This window comes from Oncorhynchus keta, chromosome 2, assembly GCF_023373465.1.
Source record: "Oncorhynchus keta strain PuntledgeMale-10-30-2019 chromosome 2, Oket_V2, whole genome shotgun sequence".
In the NCBI taxonomy this organism is placed as follows: Eukaryota; Metazoa; Chordata; class Actinopteri; order Salmoniformes; family Salmonidae; genus Oncorhynchus; species Oncorhynchus keta.
Window position 1 is genome coordinate 39,443,561 of NC_068422.1, and position 19,138 is coordinate 39,462,698.

At 41.9% G+C, this 19,138-nt stretch overlaps 1 protein-coding gene across 2 annotated transcripts in view; it reads right to left on the reverse strand.

Moving 5' to 3' along the window:
- The window catches only part of LOC118400256 (apoptosis-stimulating of p53 protein 2-like), a 58,662-nt gene that overhangs the window by 5,844 nt on the left and 33,680 nt on the right, over positions 1-19,138 (reverse strand). For both annotated transcript variants that reach the window (XM_035796940.2, XM_035796931.2), the window contains 5 exons: positions 11,016-11,063; positions 10,168-10,363; positions 7,184-7,294; positions 6,830-6,954; positions 6,220-6,625 (listed from right to left, as the gene is read on the reverse strand). In XM_035796940.2, coding sequence (XP_035652833.1) covers positions 6,220-6,625; positions 6,830-6,954; positions 7,184-7,294; positions 10,168-10,363; positions 11,016-11,063 — 886 coding nt within the window. The remainder of the gene's footprint in view (positions 1-6,219; positions 6,626-6,829; positions 6,955-7,183; positions 7,295-10,167; positions 10,364-11,015; positions 11,064-19,138) is intronic.

Consider the following 19,138-nt stretch of genomic DNA (forward strand, 5'->3'; position numbering starts at 1 on the left):
TGTAACATTTGAATCAGCTTTTAAGAATATCATCCAGGCAATATATAAAATAATTAAATAATTAAAAATTAAAAAGATGTGTTGTTTTACAGGAAAGCCACAGTAGTAGGTCACCTCTTGAGCAAATTAGGGTTAAGTGCCTTGCTCAAGGGCACACTGACAGTTTTTTACATGCCACTGGACCCGGTCCCTATCTGTTAAGGACCATGTGGTTGCTGCCCTTGTATCAGTCTCCCGACATTAACAGAAGCACCGCTGGGCCCCGAGGGACCCCCTTCAAGCTAATGAGCAGTCATTCTGACTGCAAAATTTAAAAACTTAGACATGAACTCACTAATAAAAACAGCAGCACTGCTGTATTCTTTGACAGTCTCTCTCTGGTCATGGTTTTAAAAGTTATGAAATCTCACATATGCCAATATCAAACTTTGCTGTGGCCGAGGTCGTGATTTGAGCTATTCGATTGATCAGCGCAGTAGGCACACTCAATTTAGCCACAGATCTCCCAGTCTGCCGTGTAGGTGGAGTGAATCTTTTCAGACAATTGAAATGCATCAAAATGGGGAGACTTTGCCTACCTGGTGCGCAGGTCTTCTGAAACAAGTGCACCTACTGCCAACAGCGCAACACGAATAACACGGACAAAAGAGCACAAGCCTTTACGCCTTCATCATTGGCTTTTCTACAGAAATGTTTATTGATCGACTAGGAGTGCCTTGAAGATTAACCAGTCGATAGTGATTAACCGTTTGGTGACCACTGTACTAGCATCTTTTTCCTCCTCTGTTCTTCTCCCCTTTGTCCTCTGTACACATGCTGCTTTTCCTTCAGAAAAGCATGCATCACTACTTTGTTCAATTGCACAATGTGTCTTATTCACTTTCACTTGTAAATGTCCATCCACACTCACAAAAATGACATGAGGTAGCTACTAGCTATGCTTGTATAACTTTATGAACTGGATTTACCCATTTTTTCAATAAGTTTGTTAATTTTCGCTCGTTAGCATTTAGCTAACAGCGTGCATGTGATTTTTCTATTAGTTTGTGATAATTGTTAGCATTCTGGTAACAGAGGCCCAATGGGCTTTCTTGTATTTTTAGCACCCCACCACATACATGCCCTGCTCCTGAAGATCTGGGACAAGGAAAAACTACCCCAATAGCTCATGGATGCTCTGATAGTGACCATCTTCAAAAAAGGGAGACAAGGCAGAGTGTGGGAACTACAGAGGCATCTCCCTCCTGTCAACCACATGCAAAGTAGTTGCACATGTCCTTGCCAACCGACTGCTAGGCCAGTCTGAGGAAGTACTCCCAGAATCGCAGTGTGGCTTCCGCCCATCCAGTGGAACTGCAGATATGATCATCACAGCACGCTAACAACAGAAATGGTGGGAACAAAAGCTGCCATTGTAAATGGCCTTCATAGACCTGTCTGTCGGCCCTGCATTAACATGTTTGGGATAGGGGGCAGCATTTTCACGTTTGGATGAAAAGTGTGCCCAGAGTAAACTGCCTGCTACTCAGTCCCAGTTGCTAATATATGTATATTATTAGAATATTTGGATATAATACACTCTGAAGTTTCTAAAACTGGTTGAATGATGTCTGTGAGTATAACAGAACTCATATGGCAGGTGATAACCTGAGAAATATCCAATCGGGAAGTGGGAAATCTGAGGTTTGTAGTTTTTGAAGAGTTATGTTAAAAACATCCTAAAGATTGATTCTATACATCGTTTGACATGTTTCTACGGACTGTAACGGAACTTTTTGACTTTTCGTCTGCTCGTGCGTCATGAAGTTGGATTACTGGGCTGAACGCGCTGACAACAAGGAGCTATTTGGACATAAATTATTAACTTTATCGAACAAATCAAACATTTATTGTGGAACTGGGATTCCTGAGAGTGCATTCTGATGAAGATCATCAAAGGTAAGTGAATATTTATAATGGTATTTCTGACTTCTGTTGACTCAAACATGGTGGATATCTCTTTGGCTTGTTTTGTCGTCTGAGCGCCGTACTCAGATTATTGCATGGTTTGCTTTTTCCGGAAAGTTTTTTTGAAATCAGACACAGCGGTTGCATTAAGGAGAAGTATATCTTTAATTCTGTGAATAACACTTGTATCTTATATTAAAGTGTATGATGACTATTTCTGTAAATTGATGTGGCTGTCTGCAAAATCACCAGATGTTTTGGAAGCAAAACATTACTGAATGTAATGCGCCAATGTAAACTGAGATTTTTGGATATAAATATGCACTTTATTGAACAAAACATACATGTATTGTGTAACATGATGTCCTATGAGTGTCATCTGATGAAGATCATCAAAGGTTAGTGATTCATTTTATCTATATTTCTGCTTTTTGTGACTCCTCTCTTTGGCTGGAAAAATGGCTGTGTGTTTTTGTGACTTGGCTCTGACCTAACATAATCATATGTTGTGCTTTCGCTGTAAAGCCTTTTTGAAATTTGGACACGATGGGTAGATTAACAAGAGGTTTATCTTTCATTTGGTGTATTGCACTTGTTAATGTGTGAAAGTTAAATATTTCTAACAAATATTTTTGAATTTTGCGCGCTGCCATTTCAGCGGAATGTTGTCGAGAAGTTTTAAAGACCAAATTGGCTAAAGAAAATTGTGATAAATGAAACTGGTATATTTTTTTATTTAAGGACAAACAAATGTACAGCCGTGCCATATAGATTGCAAAATAGTGGGAAGAGATGTTGGATGTACCGATTCCATGGTTTATGAACTGATACACAAAACAACGCTGTATTAAAAACGTAGAGTTTTTTCAATTGAAATGATTATACAAAATTCTTGCAACCAATAGAATGTTATACAGCGGGGAGAACAAGTATTTGATAACCTGCAAAATCGGCAGTGTTTCTTACTTACTAAGCACGTAGAGGTCTGTAATTGTTATCATAGTTACACTTCAACCCTGAGAGACGGAATCTAAAACAAAAATCCAGAAAATCACATTGTATGATTTTTAAATAATTAATTTGCATTTTATTGCACGACATAAGTATTAGATACATCAGAAAAGCAGAACTTAATATTTGGTACAGAAACCTTTGTTTGCATTTACAGAGATCATACATTTCCTGAAGTTCTTGACCAGGTTTGCACACACTGCAGCAGAGATTTTGGCCTACTCCTCCATACAGACCTTCTCCAGATCCTTCAGGTTTCGGGGCTGTCACTGGGCAATACGGACTTTCAGCTCCCTCCAAAGATTTTCTATTGGGTTCAGGTCTGGAGACTGGCTAGGCCACTCCAGGACCTTGAGATGCTTCTTACGGAGCCACTTCTTAGTTGCCCTGGCTGTGTGTTTTGGGTCGTTGTCATGCTGGAAGACCCAGCCATGACCCATCTTCAATGCTCTTACTGAGGGAAGGTTGTTGGCCAAGATTTTGCGACACATAGCCCCATCCATCCTCCCCTCAATATGGTGCAGTCGTCCTGTCACCTTTGCAGAAAAGCATCCCCAAAGAATGATGTTTCCACAACCATGCTTCTCGGTTGGGATGGTGTTCTTGGGGTTGTACTCATCCTTCTTCTTCCTCCAAACACAGCGAGTGGAGTTTAGACCAAAAAGCTCTATTTTTGTCTCATCAGACCACATGACCTTCTCCCATTCCTCCTCTGGATCATCCAGATGGTCATTGGCTACGTTCAGATGGGCCTGGACATGCGCTGGCTTGAGCAGGGGGACCTTGCGTGCGCTGCAGGATTTTAATCCATGACGGCATAGTGTGTTTCTAAAGGTTTTCTTTGAGACTGTGGTCCCAGCTCTCTTCAGTTCTGGGCAGAGCCCTCACCTTCCTCATGATCATTGATGCTCCACGAGGTGAGATCTTGCATGGAGCCCCAGACCGAGGGTGATTGACTGTCATCTTGAACTTCTTCCATTTTCTAATAATTGCGCCAACAGTTGTTGACTTCTCACCAAGCTGTTTGCCTATTGTCCTGTAGCCCATCCCAGCCATGTGCAGGTCTACAATTTTATCCCTGATGTCCTTACACAGCTCTCTGGTCTTGGCCATTGTGGAGAGGTTGGAGTCTGTTTGATTGAGTGTGTGGACAGGTGTCTTTTATACAGATAACGAGTTCAAACAGGTGCAGTTAATACAGGTAATGAGTGGAGAACTGGAGGGATCCTTAAAGGAAAACCAACAGGTCTGTGAGAGCCGGAATTCTTACTGGTTGGTAGGTGATCAAATACTTATGTCATGCAATAAAATGCAAATTAATTACTTAAAAATCATACAATATGAATTTCTGGATTTTTGTTTTAGATTCCGTCTCTCACAGTTGAAGTGTATCTATGATAAAAATTAGAGACCTATAAATGCTTTGTAAGTAGGAAAACCTGCAAAATCGTCAGTGTATCAAATACCTGTTCTCCCCACTGTATATATATATGGGGGATAAAACCATCCCAGCTCTGCAGATTTTGCTGCTAAGAGACAGAATCATTAGATCTTTTGTTTTGGTACTGTCCATATGTAGCTTGTTATTGGTCTCAGCTTCAGAAATGGCTAAGGAATTCCAACATTTACCTGGAACTAACGCTGCAAATATTCACTGCTGGGTGATTTAAAAAGTCATAGTCAATCGATCAATGATATAATAATACTCTTAGCAAAAAAAAAGTATCTTTAATTTATCAATATGTAGAATCTATGAGAATAGAAAGGTTCAGAACAGTTGAAAAATATATTGCAAGTAGAAATCCAAACTGGATGGTCTTCAGAGACAGATGGGAGGTGTTGATTGGTGCTGAAGGATAGGACTAAAAACAAACAAAAGTTACCTATTTTAAAATATACTGTGTCTGTAAAATGTCTATATTTCGTAGAAGCTGGAAGAAGAAGCCTAAGTGTTCTTGTCCATTAGTTTACTCCAATTAGGGGAGGGATGGTAGGGTTAGGGATTCTTAAAAAATATATATATTTTTTAAATATATATATTTTTTTAATATAGGATTTATATATTTACAAAAGAAATAGGGGGGATTGCAAATAATGCAGACAATTACATTGATGGAAGCCACAATCAATCTCCAAGCTGATCCATCTCCCACCCAAAAAATATTTTTTTATTTGATTTTTTAGGGAATAGATCAGCTTTAATATTGCAGATAGATTGTGGCTTAAATCAATGTAATTGAGTGTATATATATATATATATATATATATATATATATATATATATATATATATATATATAAAAAATAAAAAACTGGGAGCACGCTGCATTAAAACAGACAACTGAAGAAAAAGCAATTATTGAGGGAGCTGCACTACACTAAAAAGATCTCCAACGTGTCGCAGAGGACAAGCGGCAGCTATCTAAGGAGAGACTCAACACATGGAAGACCCCATGGAGGACAATCATACTCGATGGAGATGGAGATGATGTGGTGTGTCAACATGTCAGGTTGGTGGCTTTGCCCTGAAGGAGTTCCACAGGGATGACAGGCTTATGGACTCTTAATAAATTGTGCAAGCACACTAAAGACCTCACTTCTGAAGATTGAGACAAAGCCAGTCTCAGATAGGACCATGGGTTTATTCTGATCATGTGACCTGACCAGTAAAAACTCTAGGTGCTCGTCAGATCCTAAAAGTAGTTTGTCTTATCCTAACCAGGGCATCAAGTTTTTCCTGGCCATAGCAGAGCAGATCCCGGAGAGTTCATGTCCTCTGTTTCACTCAAGAGGAGAAATCCCACAGGTGATACTAACTCATTACAAACCTAGTCAGACATATCTGCATATGCAAACCAGTAATAGTAACAGGGTGATGATGAGGATTACTTTGATGTTTTACTTAACGATTGCCATGCCTCGGGGATTATTACATTTAATTAGATTCACTAACTGCAGCTTGTTCTGAGTCAGGACCCTCTCTTCTCCACTGGCTAAATTCAATGACTGTACTCTTCTAGGTACTTAACATAAGACTGACGGCAGCCTGCTTTAACCTCTCTATTAGCAGTTACTCTTGCAGTAAGTGTAAAAGAGAAAAGAACAGAAGCAAGACTGGTTCTAGTACTCTGGTGTTCAGTGAAATGCTTTGGAGCCATGGTTCACACATCTTTCTTGATTGACAAAGTCTTAAGACAAACTCCAGACAGACAGTAGCCCTGATGAAGTCAGGAACAGAAGAGGAAACAGAAGGTAGTCTTACCACTGACAAATCCGTTGCCACGGCTCTGGCTCCTGTTGAGAGCCCCCTGCAAGGCCGGTGGGAAGGGCTTGCCTGGGGTGGGCTGCTGGGTGTACATGGAGTAGATGGAGCTGGCTGTCAGGGTCTGGGGCTTGATCAGGTCTTTAGGCAGCTCTGGGGTGAAGGGTCTGACGGTGGCGGCCGGAGGGGGGTCCTGCTTTGAGGGCAGGGGCAGGGTCTGGCTCTGGGAGGGGGGCAGAGAGACATGGGCCTGTGGGCCCCCCTGGGATTGCTGGTGCTGGCTGGGAGGCTTGGCCTTGGGGAAGGTGCCTGTGTTGAAGCCTGGCTTGCCATAGGGGGCACCACTGTGGGCTTTGGGTTTACTGGCAACGGGTGGGGGAACCTTAACTGGGGGTTTAGCAGCAGACTGGGGAAAGGAGGATAGAGAGAAGCTGGTTAGACCACAGAGGAATGGCATGCACACACACACACACAACTGATCAAGGACAACTCCTGATGTTAAGTGTTCATGTTTAATACATGTTCAGTTTTCTGACATTCTGGGCACCATCCATTGGGTCTGCAGTAAAAATAGCTAAGGGGCATTTTTGTTGAGATTAACAGTTCTTACCTGGGAGTCTCTGACCAGGTCGTCACTGCTCTGGTTCTTGCGGAGGGAGGCGGTGGGCACCTCAGTGGGCTCAAACATGGAAAAGGGACGCACCCTCCTGTCCTTCTTCATCTCCTCAGTCTCATCTACACAACAACACAGGTGTAAAACATAACTATGCAAACATACAGGGAAAACAATAGCAAAACCCCATCTGGACTGTGTAAGTAATTAAGTGCATATTCAAGGGAAATGGCAATTTGAGTCTTCATGTTTGGGTTCGCGGATATGATTTGGCCACTACATATCTGGTCATCGTGTTGTTGAGTCTACAGTCATACTTATGTGTGGTTGTTGTGCTGTGGGGGTGGTTACCTTGCTCTGTGTTGGGGTTGGGGTGAGAGGTCATTCTGGGCAGTGTGGAGGATGACCCATGAATACTGCTGTTGGGCTCTGGTCCAGAAGGGCCCCACTCTGACAATTTAGCTGAGAGAGGGGGGTGAGGGTGGTGGTTAGGAAGTTGTGGTTGAAGGGGTGTTTTCTAAAAATACTTTCAATTGAAACCAATGGAAGGCAAAATATATTTAGAAAGGGTCTGGCCAAAGTGGGCTATATAGGAATACCCTGTGGCTATATAGGAATGCCCTGTGGCTATATAGGAATACCACGTGGCTATATAGGAATACCCTGTGGCTATATAGGAATACCCTGTGGCTATATAGGAATACCCTGTGGCTATATAGGAATACCCTGTGGCTATATAGGAATACCCTGTGGCTATATAGGAATACCACGTGGCTATATAGGAATACCCTGTGGCTATATAGGAATACCCTGTGGCTATATAGGAATACCCTGTGGCTATATAGGAATACCCTGTGGCTATATAGGAATACCCTGTGGCTATATAGGAATACCCTGTGGCTATATAGGAATACCCTGTGGCTATATAGGAATACCCTGTGGCTATATAGGAATACCCTGTGGCTATTTGGGAATACCCTGTGGCTATATAGGAATACCATGTGGCTATATAGGAATACCATGTGGCTATATAGGAATACCCTGTGGCTATATAGGAATACCCTGTGGCTATATAGGAATACCCTGTGGCTATATAGGAATACCATGTGGCAGGATCTTCTCTTTTCTCAGCAGAATTAGGACAGTACAGGAGCGCATAATGTGGTAGAACTAGCTAGTTCTTTCCATCTTTCTAATTTCCTCAGTAACTGATTTAGACCTGATCGGGCCAGCCGAAACCACATGGTTGTCAGACTGTCAGTTCTTCTGGAGATAATGTGTTCGTTCCAACGGACCCATTTAGAATGCAGAGTGGAAGGAGAATAGCAACAGGCACAGTTTAATTCAACCAACAGACAGTATTGCCTCACAGCAACACAAACAACAACAGAGATCTGGCAGAAAGAGAGATGACAATACTAAAGAAAAATGTTTCTTCCATAACTAACAAACATTTTCTCCCTCTCCCTCTCCCTCTCCCCTTTGGGTCAATTTCCTTACATTTAAGTAAATTCAAAAAGTGAATGAAAATTCAATTCATGAGTTAAAAAGACCTCATGGGAAATAATCGGTTGACTGAATATGAAATGGAAATTGAGGACAATATCTCCACCGGTATTCTATTCAGCCCAACAATTGAGTCAAATCCATTACTCACTTGTGAGTAAAATAGTACCAGATTTGTCATTCCTACTCAGAAGCACTGTAGAATTTGGATAGGGTAATCTGACCATCGTATCAATTTGCACTACTCTCCCCTCTGGTGGAATAAGTATGTCATTACAGGAAAGAATGACTACTCTACTAAAGGCTTCCTTTCGCATGCCAAGAAAAATGTAATTGAAGAAACCCTACTGTTGACCAATGACTGACGAATGGGTGTAGACTTCGGCTACCAAAATTTGTTTGCATGAACAGCCGAATAAAAAACCTTGCTGAAGACCAAAACCCAGCTAGCACAGTGGATCTGGGCCGATTCTGGCTGAAAGTCGGAGCACTCGGCTGACGTTATGTGGCCTGAGTCTGAGCCGCCTTTGGCAGTATTACTTATGGCTAAGATGTAGGGATTCAGCTCAGGCCGATTCCGATTGGGGCTACTCTCTGGCAGATGATTACACAGGCTGCTTTATATAATTAATTAGCATTTAATTAATTATTTATTTTGCCATATTTTCCTCATTGTTTCTGTGATCATAAAATACAATTAACATTTAAATGAAATTCTTTAACAGTCCTGTGTAGTATTTTAGTATTTTGATACAGGTGTGGTTCCTGAGTTAATTAAGCAATTATCATCCTATCATGCATAAAATGTTGGGAAGGCCATTATTTTGGCTATGCCCCCATAGGATGACAATGCCCCCATCCACAGAGCACGAGTGGTCACTGAATGGTTTGATGAGCATGTCAACGATGTAAACCATATGCCATGGCCGTCTCAGTCACCAGATTTCAACACAATTGAACACTTATGGGAGATTCTGGAGCTGGGCCTGAGACAGAATATTCCACCACCATCAACAAAACACCAAATTATGGAATTTCTCAGGGAAGAATGGTGTCACATCCAACAGTGTCCCAGACACTTGTAGAATCTGGGCATTGAAGCTGTTTTGGCCCATCCTATTAAGTCTATGTTGGTGTTTCCTTTATTTTACCTGTAGATTAGGTAAATTCATAGTAGCTATTTGACCAATCTGAAGAGGATACTACTGAGGTTTCCCTGGTTCAACCTCTGAATGCACAATCACACAGCAACATGAGGGCTGGTATTCCACCCTGGCAGACATAAGTCACCATTTAGTGGCGGAAGAATTATAGATAAGGAGAAGGTAGGCTATCATCTCAGACGGGCACCATAAACACAGCAACTTAACCACTGATTCAAGGTCTGGTATCTTTTCAATCCCCTGAATGGTTCAGGTTCAAATTAGCAGGGTAATGGGATCCTAGAGCTATGGTTAGGGGCATTGGTAGAGGAAGTAGCCACACCAGAGCACCAAGTCCATAGGTTACCTTCGGTTGTAAAAGCTCAGAGTCACTTTACAACCGGAGCCCATCTACCAACCGGGGTATCTCAGAATCCTCAGCTCCTGTTCAGGGTGGGGAACTCAGTCACATGTCAAACCTCTTACAAGCTCGTCATCTGGATTTTATGCATCACTCAGCTGAGGTGGAGATAGAGTACCTTCATTAAAAGGAGACTGTGAGCGTAAGAGGTGGAGTGGAGACTTCAGAAGAAGAATTGTCAGGCAGACGTTTACCAGGGCCAAGAGGTAGGAAGTGAGAGGGGAAAGGTGAAATGAACATGTGTAAGGTTAAGGTCACTGTCGCACCTGTGTTGGCCTTGCCCTGGGGATCTGGTTGTGCAGGCATGTTAGCGGTGGCGTCGGGGTAGACAGCAGGTTTGACCAGCAGCTCGTGTCTCACTGGGCCGCGAGGCAAGGTGGACGACTGGATGTACGGGCCGACAGCCGCCACACGAGAAGGACCCTGATGCTGCTGCTGACTCCCCGGACAATCAGAGGGCAGCTAGAGGGAGAAAGAGAGATGGAGGGAGGGAGAGAGAGTTAGACAGACAGTTCAGAGCAAGCCAAACAGACAGATCCAGCTTGTCATCAGTGTGGAGGAACAACAGGGTCACTCACTGACACCGTATGTAAAAGAGTGAAAAGTACAGCACAAAAACAGAAATAATAAATTTTTTAAGCATCTCCCTCAGCTTAGTAGTAGATTAAGCTGTTAGTCTATTTTCCACTATCCTAAATACACAAGTTATGGATGAAAATATGATAAAAGCTCATTTAAGGGAGCTAAACAGTGTTGTAAAATACTCCAACTACCCCACATAAAGCCTGATCAAGTTGAACTCTGAAACATTTAGAAAAAAAAACACAGACCAAACTATCAGCTCTCTTTTACGTTCCAATATAACCAAAGTCTTTCTCTGAAAGTTTTTGGTTCAGAAAACAAACTTTAGCAGTTGTGTAAAATGAGGTCTTACGCAACAGAGCAGATTAAATAAGTCAAGCCTGTGCCCTTTAAAACAAGATCAAATCAACTGCACTCCGCTACTGGAAACAGAAATGCAGATAATCCTACGGCTGCTGCTGCTCTACCAAGTCATGCTGAAGAGATCAGTGTGTGTCTATGTCAGGTCCAGCTCTGCCATTAGTTACTGTACCTGGGGATGAGCGTCTTTTGAAGCCCTCTCCTTACCAGGGTAGCCATTCTTGAGAAAACAAAAACACAAAATGCAACAGCAGTTGAACACACTAGTAGTCAAACCCCATACAAGAACATAAGTCGCTATTGATCAGTTCCTCCCATATGTTCAGACAGAGCGAGGTGAGGTGATTCTAGGCTGGCGTTTCGCAACCAATGTGTTTGAAACATGCCTTCCAGGTGATGTCAGACAGACCCTTGCTGTGTCGTTGGCCAGAGAGAAGGGTAAATGTAACAGCTCTTTGTGGCCGCCTGAAAAAGCCCTGCTCATTATAATTCGGGGCAGACTGTCACTAAATCCCCTCCTCAAAGAGTCCTGCTCTATTCAGCCTTCAACTTCTTTGCTTTAATCTGTAATAACTACAGTACATACATATTACACTTTTACCTCTTCAGCTCTCTCCCTTTCTTTACCTCAGCTCTTCCCTTCAACATAAGAGGACTTCAAAAGATGGTGGACTTCTTTAATAATGTATTACATTATTTTCTACTGGTTGTAACTGACAATTAACCTGCCAGTCTATGTTGTTGTTTTTTGCTTGAATTGCTTACGTGTTCGCTATGTGGGGGAAATGGTAAAACAAGCAGAACTACGTGTAACGGGGATTATTATCGTAGCAACACACTTGTCGAGTGAATGCAATCCCACGCTGGGTTAGCTAGGTTTCTCATGTCTTCGGGTGAGAAACTCTTAATGTATTGTAGCTACAGTGTCTTGCGAAAGTATTCGGCCCCCTTGAACTTTGCGACCTTTTGCCACATTTCAGGCTTCAAACATAAAGATATAAAACTGTATTTTTTTGTGAAGAATCAACAACAAGTGGGACACAATCATGAAAAAAATAATTTCAGTCTCTCGATGTGCAAAACTGATAGAGACATACCCCAAGCGACTTACAGCTGTAATCGCAGCAAAAGGTGGTGCTACAAAGTATTAAAGTATAATTTTGCACGCCCAATTTTTCAGTTTTTGATTTGTTAAAAAAGTTTGAAATATCCAATAAATGTCGTTCCACTTCATGATTGTGTCCCACTTGTTGTTGATTCTTCACAAAAAATACAGTTTTATATCTTTATGTTTGAAGCCTGAAATGTGGCAAAAGGTCGCAAAGTTCAAGGGGGCCGAATACTTTCGCAAGGCACTGTAGCTACAATACATTAAGAGTTAGCGTACACCTATTAATTATATTTTCACCTGTAAGTTAAGTGTAATTGTTTGGTAAAGTGTTTGTTCAAGCTTTTGTTACAAGCGTTATAAGTGTTTATATCACATAACGAGGTTTAAATGACAGTGAATTCAAGTATTTTTTTAATTTGACCTTTATTTAACCAGGCAAGTCAGTTAAGAACACATTCTTATTTTCAATGACGGCCTGAGAACAGAGGGCTAACTGCCTGTTCAGGGGCAGAACGACAGCTCGGGGGTTTGAACTCGCAACCTTCCGGTTACTAGTCCAACACTCGGCTACCCTGCCGCACCGGCATACTTATCCAAACCTTAACCTAGAATGTCAGTAAGAGGTAGTTTCACTAAAGGTGACAGGGGATGAGATGGGTCAAGTTGAGCAGCCGCAGCAACACCTCGGGAACATCAAACCTTCATCACAACAAACAGAGCAGCAGGAAGAGACCCAGACCAGTGTGGAGTCATGGCTGCCAGCGAATGATGATACAGAGGCTGCTAATGAGACATCACAACAAGAGCCACTAAGAGGTGAGAGGGTCCGCAGATTAACTGAAACAGGCAGAGAACTGAGTGACGAAAGGTGGAGACAGCTTTGACATCGTTTCAGGGTCAGCTATGAGAAATGGAAGGCTCTGGTAAAAGGAGGCAAAACGGTCACTGACAGGCTGTTGCTCTGAAGACCTACTACAAGATCTCCTAAGAAATTTTAGCCATACCTCTACAGAGCTAAACCTTGCCTATGTAAATTTGCGTCAAATCGACATTTCCGACAATGATATACGCCGCAGAGTTGATACTTGCGAAGCTATTACAAGGTCTATTATCAAGAATGTAAGGTGTCAGTTAGAAAGCAGGGAAGAAGGTCAAAGTAACCAAATAGAAGAGCTGCACTGGAATGAGAGCAATTCCTTGTGAATGTCCGAACTCTCACATAAGTCAAGTCTCAACTATCAGCACTCAATTGCTTTCTCCCAGTCTCAAAGCAACTCAAAAGGTCACCTCCGGATGCTCAAGTGTGTCATCTGTCAAGAGACAAGAGGCTGCGGCAGAAGTTGCTGCTAACCAAGCAGCTTTAGAAGTAATGGTTAAGCAAGAATGCCAACTAGTAGAGCTTCAGAGACTTGAAGATGAAGGAAGATAAGAAGAGGACAGCGGAGTGTACGAGCAAGATGAATACTCAGAGGACGAGAAGAGAGAACTACTCTAACTTCAAATCTGTGAAAGAGAAAGAAGTCATGCACAGAAGTTGTTCATTTCAGAGTCTCTCACCACAACATGTTGTGACAAGCAGACAACAAGAAAATGGCACCAAGACCAACAGAGAACCACTCTCTTTCACAGACTGGAAGGTCTCTTTTTAGACTCTGATAGACAGGAAGAACATACCAGCAACTGAGAAAATATACTACTTAAGAAAATATGTTGGTGGGCCTGCCAAGAAGACCACCGTAGTTACTTTCGGTTAGGAACAGAGTCAGCCTACCATGCTGTGTGGACTATTCTTGAAGAAAGGTACGTAAACAAATTCCTTATCGACAAGTCCTTCAGAGATTAGCTCAAAGCATGGCCTAAGATAGGATCCAAGGATAGTATTGAACTTAGAAAACTTGTAGACTTTCTTCGCAGCTGTGAGGCTGCTATGTCTCAGAATAAGGGCCTTGAGGTGCTTAATGACTGTAATGAAAACCAAAAGATCCTCGCTAAACATCCAGATGGCCTAACTTCAAGATGGAATACAAAGGTCATAGACATCTTAGAAGAAACTGAGACCTTTCCTAGCTTCAGCCAGTTTGTGAAGTTTCTCACGAGAGAAGCCAAGATCGCTTGCAATCCTGTAACATCCCTATACGCTTTGAAACCAAGTGAAGATGGGAAACCTAAGGCGCCAAGGATTCAAAGCCCTGGAGCAAGGGTATTAGCAACTAATTCTGATGAAAAAGGTACTGTTACTAGTTGTGTCTTCTGTGAGAAGTCAGGTCACAGTCTCCACAAATGTTGGAAGTTCTTGGATAAGCCCACCACAGAGCGACAGAAGTTTGTTCAAGGAAATAAATTGTGCTTCGGCTGTTTAAGGCCTGGGCATCGTTTGAAAGATTGTGATAACAGGAACACCTGTGACATGTGTCAGAGGAGGCATCCATCCTGCATGAACAAAGATCGTAGTAAAGAAAAGTCAAGGGATAAGAAAGAGCCCCCACAAGATAAGGGGACAAGAGCGTCAAGTGAGGCCATATCTAACAGGGACATTAACACCACTCAAACGTCCACAATCATTCCAGTAAGGGTGTCAACCACAAGCGAGCCAGATTGTGAAGTTCTCATGTACGCACTTCTTGACACAAAAGCTCTCAATACAAGGAAGGAGCCAGTACAACTGAAACTCTCTACAATGGCTTCAGGGAATACCATTGTGCCCTGCCAGAAGCTGTCTGGTTTGCAGGTTAGAGGGTTTTTCTTGGAGAAGAAAATCCCTCTGCCAACGACCTACTCGAGAGAGTTTATTACCGCAAACAGAGATCATATTCCCACTCCAGAGACTGCAAGAACACAGTCTCATCTTGAACACATTGCAGAGGAGATTGCTCCTCAACAGAACTATGATGTCGGCCTCTTAATTGGCTACAACTGCTCCCAGGCTTTCCTTATAAGAGAACTTGTGTCTGTAAGGGAAATCAGCCTCTTGCTCAGAGAACAGACCTTGGCTGGAGCATAGTCGGCCGTGGAAAGCCATGCATCGACTATGGCGATGCTATTGGAGTGAGTCATCGGGTTATCGTTAGACAGGTGATGCCAAGACTTCGATCTTCTTCCAACCTCACAAATCAAGTAAACTATTTTTGTAGAACACACGTAAGAGAGGTAATGACAGCACTGGACATTATCAAGACGCTTGAATCTGACTTCAACATGAGAGCCGCAGAAGAGGACCTCATATCTCAAGAGGATATCTGGTTCCTGACAAAAATGAAAGCAGTCATCAGATGCAAGGACAATGGACATTACGAGATGCCTCTGCCGTTTAAGGAAGAAAGACCCAACCTGCCGAACAATAAGACATGTGCAGTTCACTGTCTCAAGTGCCTTGAAAGGAGGATAAGGAGAGACAAGCAGTACTACAAGGACTACACAACCTTCATGGAAGAGACCATAGCTTGTGGAGATGCTGAGAAGGTCTCCGATGATGAAATTAACAAGCATCCAGCATGGTACATCCCGCACCATGGGGTTTATCACCCACAAAAGCCTGGGAAGATACGAGTCATCTTTGACTGCTCAGAGAAGTTTAGAGAGACGTCCTTGAATAACCATCTCCTTACTGGTCCAGAGTTGACAAACACATTGCTGGGTGTCCTTTGCCTTTTCCGTAAGGGTCCAGTCACAATCATGTGTGACATGGAGCGCATGTTCCACCAGTTTCATGTGAAAGCAGAAGACCAAGATTATCTGCATTCCCTTTGGTGGGAGAACAGAGATCTAGAGTCTCAAACCTCAGTGTATCGTATGAAGGTCCACTTGTTCGGCACAGCTTCATCTCCTGGTTGCGCCAACTATGATCTCAAACATATTGCTGCCAAAGGACGAGGAAGCTTCAGCGAGGAGTCTATCCAGTTTATAGAAAGGAACTTTTATGTTGATGATGGGTTGATGAGCGTATCGTCTGTAGCTAAAGTGGCCCAGCTGGTGAAAGAAGCAAGGGAGCTTTGCAGCATCGGCAAACTTCGGTTGCACAAGTTTATCTCCAACAGCAATGAATGTATAGCTACAATTCCCAAAGAAGAACGTGCAGAGGGTATCAAAGACCTGGATATGGCTCTGGGTGAACCACACACGGAGAGAGCACTTGGTGAACTCTGGTGTGTCGCATCAGACAAGTTCCAGAGTGCTCATACCTCAGAACAATCAGCACAGCAGGATAAGTTCATTGCTCTCTAGTTATGTGGAAGTGGAGAGTCGCCCCTTCCAAGGTTATGACCATACCACGACTGGAACTTTCAGCAGCGGTGGTAGCTGTTCGAACACGTGTCATGCTCAAAAAGGAGCTAGAAAAACAAGGTCTACAGGAATACTTCTGGACAGACTCGAAGGTAGTTCTTTGCTACATCAACAATGAAGCCAGAAGATTCCACGTCTTTGTAGCTAACCGTATTCAACGCATTAAGCAAAGAACAGATCCCGAAGAATGGAGATATGTGACCTCTCAAGAGAATCCTGCGGATCACGCTTCCAGAGGTTTCACATCAGAGCAGCTCATGGCTTCCAACTGGTTCACAGGTACAGATTTTCTTTGGCAGGAGAAACATCCCAAAGGACAAATTAAGGTGGGAGAGATCTGACAATGACCCAGAACCCCTTCACAGAAATCACAGGTGATTGGTGTGAGTGTAACTGACAATTAACCTGTCAGTCTATGTCGTTGTTTTTTGTTTGAATTGTTTACGTGTTCGATATGCGAGGGAAATGGTAAGACAAGCAGAACTATGTGGCCAAGAACTGTTGTAACAGAGATTATTATGGTAGCCACACACTTGTTGAGTGAAGGCAATCTCACGCTGGGTTAGCTAGGTTTTTCATGTCTTCGGGTGTAGTTCGTAAAGGTTGAAGCGTGTATGTTAGGATGGTAACGTTATAATAATTAAGGATAAAGTGTGAATTCATGCCAGGAATAAGAGGTGTGAAGTTTGATTTCCTCCCTTACGTAATAAGCATCCAATGAAGTATTTTTCTTTTATTCATGTGTTTAATCTGATACTGTTATCTCCAGCTAAACGTTTTTGATGTATGTAAGCACTTCAGTGTTATATCAAGCTAATAAGTGACTCATAAGACAACACAGTTGTAAGAGTGTGCTTAACTGTATTTTCATTTATTTTATAGTTCTCACGGAAGGCGAGGATTAATTCCACTACGGTATGTGGTTGAATTATTAATTTTGTGAGTTTTAGCACTGCAGATTGGAGGGAGGTCTAATGGCATAGAATGTGTTTTGCTTAGTATACACTTTCATTCAAAGCAGTTTATAAAGCAGACTATTTGTGACTTGTTTCAGGAAACTAGGCGTATGTCGTACGTCACTACTTCACAGCATTTGAACGTAAACATTTATTTTTGATCAGAATGCGTTTTTTTTGTCAGAAATGCCTTGATAACAAACTTGTATTCCATCAATAAATATGAAAACAATTATTAAATTACGAGCCTAGTTGGTTTAGCCACGGATACATACAGTAACCTTCCTGCTAGCCATGATTGGCTGAGATAATGAATGGGCTGGACATGTTGAGAGATGAGTTTGGATTGGTCTGCCATGTAGCATGCTTCTGTCTATAACATGAGTGTTGACAGTCTTTTCTACCTCACTGTTTTTGAAATAAATAAAGTTAGCCCTTGAGAACAAAAGTTTTCTACTTTCCTCAACAACATTGATGCTCTGAATTTCCAACAGATCAGTTGGAAAAAGTGATGGGCTACTTTCTGCACACACCACGGTCAATGTGAACCGGAGTGACTTGACACAACGCTGGTCAAACAATATGTAGCTACAATTAAAATGGAGTTAAATGGTTCCAGTCTGCCGTGAAGCATTCATCCATGAAAACAGGTAAGAGTCTAGCTATATTTTCAGATATGTTTATAATTTTGTCAGAAAGTCTTTTTTAATTGCAAGTTAAGGCATACTGTTAGTTAGCGAGGAAACGTTAGCTTGCTGGCTCACTAGCTAACATTACTTGTATGATATGTGTAGTGATATTTTTAAAATCAGAAACCCAATTGCATTGCTAGTAATAGCCTAATGTTAGCTAGCTAACATTGAACCTACTTTGTTAGCTTTAGCTGCCTACAAATTCATACTACATATATGACAATGTTTGTATTGGTAGTAGTATGAGTTGGGATTATGCAGGTTCGTTGATTAGCTAGCTAGCTACCTAGCTAGCTAGCTACATGTCTAAACAAAAAGTCTCCACTTCAAACGCTGACACATGTATCCTGTGCATGTGACAAATTAACATAGATTGTATTTGATTACCACATGGCCTCACATGTGAATCCTTAAAGAGTTGGGTGGGGCTTAAGAGGGTGTGAACGATACTGAATGGGTTTAGACAAAGAGATCTCCAGTAGGTGTACCAAAACATTCAAGGGACATTTTCTCAAAAGTGGGGTTACAAGTTTATCAACTTTAAAACCAGAATTACTTTCCTATTGTTCCTCAACTGCAGTGTACGATATACCATGCTCTAGCTCTGAGTTTATTTTATCTAATGTAAAAAACACACACTTTCTAATGTTGCTACATAAAACTGAATCAAGGCAGTCGGTCACAGTTGCACATATACAGCTTAATATATACTTTATGACATTCTCTATGCAAATATCATATGAACCAGGGAATATTGTGATCCGTATCATGCACACTTTTAAGGAAACATTTTCAACTACATCATCTCCAGCACCATACCAAAATGTGAAAATGGTGCGTTTCTATGTTAAGTAAAAAATAAATAAAAAATTAAGTGTTTCTGGTGACACCATCTGTGTGTCACTGCATCCTGTGATTTAACCAACTATGAGTAGGCAAAGGTTAGCAGTAGTTGGTTAAAATCACATAATACACCCCAGATGGTTTTCCGATGACATTATCTAAAAACACTTTGTGTGTATATTTATGACTACAACACATAGAATCCTGGCATTTTCACATAATATGATGTTGCTGTTTGGGTGGTGCAGGAGATTAACATTTGGGAAATGTCCCTTTAAATTATAAAACTTGGATTAGTAGGCATAAAGTTACTCAAATGGACAGATAAGGTGCCTTCAGAAAGTATTCAGACCCATTTACTTTTTCCACATTTTGTCGTGTTACAACCTGAATTGAAAATGGATTCAATTTA